A 3508-nucleotide genomic window follows, 5' to 3' on the forward strand; every position below is an offset into this window, starting at 1 on the left:
ATTACTTTGGTGTGGTATGGATACCCTGGTGCAGGTGTCCCCAACTGCAGGCCTCGAGGGCAAGTGTCCTGCAGTTTTTAGATGCGTCCTTGATCCAACACAGCTGATTCAAATGGCTAAATTACCTCCTCAACATGTCTTGCAGTTCTCCAGAGGCCTGGTAATGATTCAGGTGTAGACCCAGGGTGAGATCTAAAACCTGCAGGACACCGGCCCTGGAGGCCTGGAGTTGGACACCCCTACCTTGGTGGATCTTGATCAGCAGAAAAAGCTGTAAACGTTATAAGAAAAAAAAGAAGTCCAAAATATATGTCCTCATTTGCAGTTTCCAAAGCCGGTGGCCAAAGGGAGTCCCTGTTGGACCGATTCTGGCCCCCAGGCCTTAGGTTTATTTCCCAGTGAGTGAAATATCTTGTTGTCAGAGGATCTTGGGAGCTCTTGTGTGTGCGCACTCCAAACTCTCAAACTCCCGTCGAGTCAGCACTTTAACCCAGATATAAACCGCGACCTCCCGCCTTCCCCTCCTTCTGTGTGGAGACCCGGCCTGTCAAACCGTTCACCAGAGCCGAACTGCATCAAAACAAAATGACCACCTCTGCTCAGCCCATATTCTCAAAGGGAGAGGACTGCAAGGCCACCTGGCACGACGCTAGCGCGGGCTACAATGAAGCCGACACGCACCTGGAGATCATGGGAAAGCCTGTAATGGAGCGCTGGGAGACGCCGTATATGCACTCCCTGGCCACTGTTGCTGCCTCAAAAGGTAAAAGCGGTTACTTGTATGAAGTGGCTTGTCCTTTGTCGGACACTGTACTCTGCGTCATGCGGTTTGTCCGATAATGGAGTCAGAAGGCACCGTATGGAGTCGGCGCAGCAGGCACACACGTACTATTTGTACACACTTAGATGCCATCCAAAGGATACTATATGAAAACAAACTGTGGTCAGATGAATGAAAAATCATGACATCACGTGGGAGAAAACCAAACAGGGGGAAATGTATGTTGATATTATTTTTCAACTATACATACATGTTACTTAGTTTGAATGGAGTTTTCACACATATTAGAGCTTTTCTCTTCATTTACGGTTACTGATCTTGTGAGCACATGTGGCAGTGTGGTCAGTACTGGTGAGTACTACAACAGCTGTTACTTCACTCCAGGGACAGAGCCAAGAAATCAGTCTGGGGGGGTCATCCGCTTTTAGCTATATGTGAAAATAGACTGATCCACATGACCTCACAGACAACATGTGCACACAGCAGTCTGCAGAATTTTGCAAAATTGCACAACTTTCTCACACTTGAAAGTGTTATTATTTGTTTAGGTGATTCAAATTGTTCTTCTAACGAATGCATGCTTTAATCAGTGTGACTTCCATTGCACATTGCACAGCGTTGTTAGACTGGGGTTGTTTTACATTTACACTGTAACTTTACCACTTGTTTTACAAAATGACTTTACCTGTACGTGGAACAGTAGCGCTTCTTATGTTTTCACCTGTCAATACAAGTAAAAATCTTATTTTGCACAGCCCAGATACTTTTCATTCACTTTCACTAAGTTTTATTAATATTTTTTTAGATATTTCTACCTCATCTGCACACATTGTTCTGGGACCACACAAAAACGAATACATTGAAAAGTGTGAAAATAACACTCAGCTCCTCTGATAGATCTTCAAAAATACAAAAAAAAATCTCCTATGAAAGGGTCAGGCAATAACTAAAAGGCTTCAGCCCACATCTATTTATATTCCACTCTGAAAGGAAATTAAACCCTTTGGCCTTTCTGTTCAGCCACAAGTCTGAGTGCTATCATGAAAATCAACTTCAGTACTAGAATTATCACAGACGTGTCCTGTAAAGATACCACATGTAAGAAAAACGGTAATATGATAATGGCTTCCCCCTAACCTAGCTTAGCTGGAAAAGACATTTTGACAGCACATCTGTGCAGTTATGCAGAAATACTTTGACAGCCAAGTTGCTGAATCTTTAGCAACATCTTTTGTTTCTGTTTTGAATGTTTTGGTAGGCGGTCGGGTGCTGGAGATTGGTTTCGGCATGGCCATCGCTGCCACCAAACTCGAGTCTTTCCCCATTGAGGAGCACTGGATCATCGAGTGCAACGATGGAGTCTTTGGCCGCCTGGAGAACTGGGCAAAGGCTCAGCCACACAAGGTCAGTAGGTCTGATGAATCGATAGGACACTAAGACATCAGCTGATCTACCTGCATGCAGGACTAGCTTATAGTAAATTTTACTGTTCCTGGCCTTACATGCTGATTAATGTTGCTGCAGGTCGTCCCTCTGAAGGGCCTCTGGGAAAATGTTGTCCCCACTCTGCCAGATAACCACTTTGATGGTGAGACAGATGAAGCTTAAGCTGTTTTCATATTTAAGAGTTATATTTTGTTTTTGTTAAAGGATAAAAATGCATTAAAAAGTGTGATTGACCTGCTGCTAACACACTGTCCTCCTCTCTCAGGTATCCTGTATGACACATACCCTCTGTCAGAGGAGACGTGGCACACTCACCAGTTTGATTTCATCAAGGTAGGTAGTTGAACCTACCTGTGTGTACTTGTAAATACTTACAGTAAGTTACACACAAGGAATAAAGTAAAGAAAGTAGAACAATTTGAATGACCTGTGTTTGAAGAGATCAGTTCATCTGTAGTGTGGAGAGGCCTTTGGTCATATAGCCTTGTATGCTTACACACAAGGAAGGGCTGAGGGGTTTTTTTTTTGTGTGTGTGTGTCTTCTATAGGGTCATGCTCACAGGCTGCTGAAACCCGGTGGTGTCCTCACCTACTGCAACCTGACCTCCTGGGGCGAGCTGCTCAAGACTAAATACGACAACATTGAGAAAATGTTTGAGGTTGGTGCAGTTGCTAATAGACATACTGACATTTAATGAGATATAATTGCGTTGCCTATCAGTTTCTAATGCATTATATGCTTAAAACGAGCAGTGCAGAACCGGGAACGTTGTTGCTGTCAAAGTATCTGCAAGCGCTATGTTGCAAAAGGAGGACGAGCACATAAAAAAAACAGATGCGTGTAATTTCAACACGATTTACAAATGATAAATTATTGATTCATAAAATGTGATTTTAATTTTAAATGCACATCAGCTGAAGATTGAACCGGTTGGTCCACTCATAAACACGTCTCAGGCCTGTGAGTCTAGGACTCGATTAATTCGTCAGTGTAGCACAGCACCTGGATTGGTTGAGGCAATCTCTGGAAGGTTAATGATAAACAGGAGCGTTCTTTAGAGGCCGATAACGCCGTGAGACGCCTCACGCTGACCGTCTCTCTCCCCTCCCGTTAATGATTTCCAGAAGACCCAGGTGCCTCATCTGGTCGAAGCAGGCTTCAAGAAGGAGAAGATTAGCACCACCACCATGGACATTGAACCACCCAGTGAATGCAAATACTATTCCTTCCGCAAGATGATCACTCCCACTGTTGTAAAAGAATAAAGTATAAAGACACCA

At 43.8% G+C, this 3508-nt stretch overlaps 1 protein-coding gene across 1 annotated transcript; it reads left to right on the top strand.

Annotated features, from left to right (window-relative positions):
- The first annotated feature begins 464 nt into the window (after positions 1-464).
- gamt (guanidinoacetate N-methyltransferase) lies at positions 465-3508 on the top strand. The gene is made up of 6 exons (XM_086263163.1): positions 465-763; positions 2040-2185; positions 2306-2369; positions 2493-2560; positions 2776-2886; positions 3353-3508. The coding sequence occupies exons 1-6, from the start codon at positions 586-588 to the stop codon at positions 3491-3493; spliced, it is 708 nt and encodes a 235-aa protein (XP_086119289.1). The 5' UTR covers positions 465-585; the 3' UTR covers positions 3494-3508.

Source organism: Aulonocara sp. 'chitande type north' Nkhata Bay, linkage group LG15 (genome assembly GCF_057382095.1).
Source record: "Aulonocara sp. 'chitande type north' Nkhata Bay isolate Kocher_YH1m ecotype deep benthic linkage group LG15, A_spYH_male_GT1.1, whole genome shotgun sequence".
Taxonomy (NCBI): domain Eukaryota; kingdom Metazoa; phylum Chordata; class Actinopteri; order Cichliformes; family Cichlidae; genus Aulonocara; species Aulonocara sp. 'chitande type north' Nkhata Bay.

Coding starts and splice junctions, on each gene's coding strand:
- gamt (XM_086263163.1), top strand. CDS start 586: ATGACCACCTCTGCTCAGCCCATATTCTCAAAGGGAGAGGACTGCAAG. Junction 2,186..2,305: donor CAAAGGCTCAGCCACACAAG/GTCAGTAGGTCT, acceptor ATGTTGCTGCAG/GTCGTCCCTCTGAAGGGCCT. Junction 2,561..2,775: donor ACCAGTTTGATTTCATCAAG/GTAGGTAGTTGA, acceptor TGTCTTCTATAG/GGTCATGCTCACAGGCTGCT.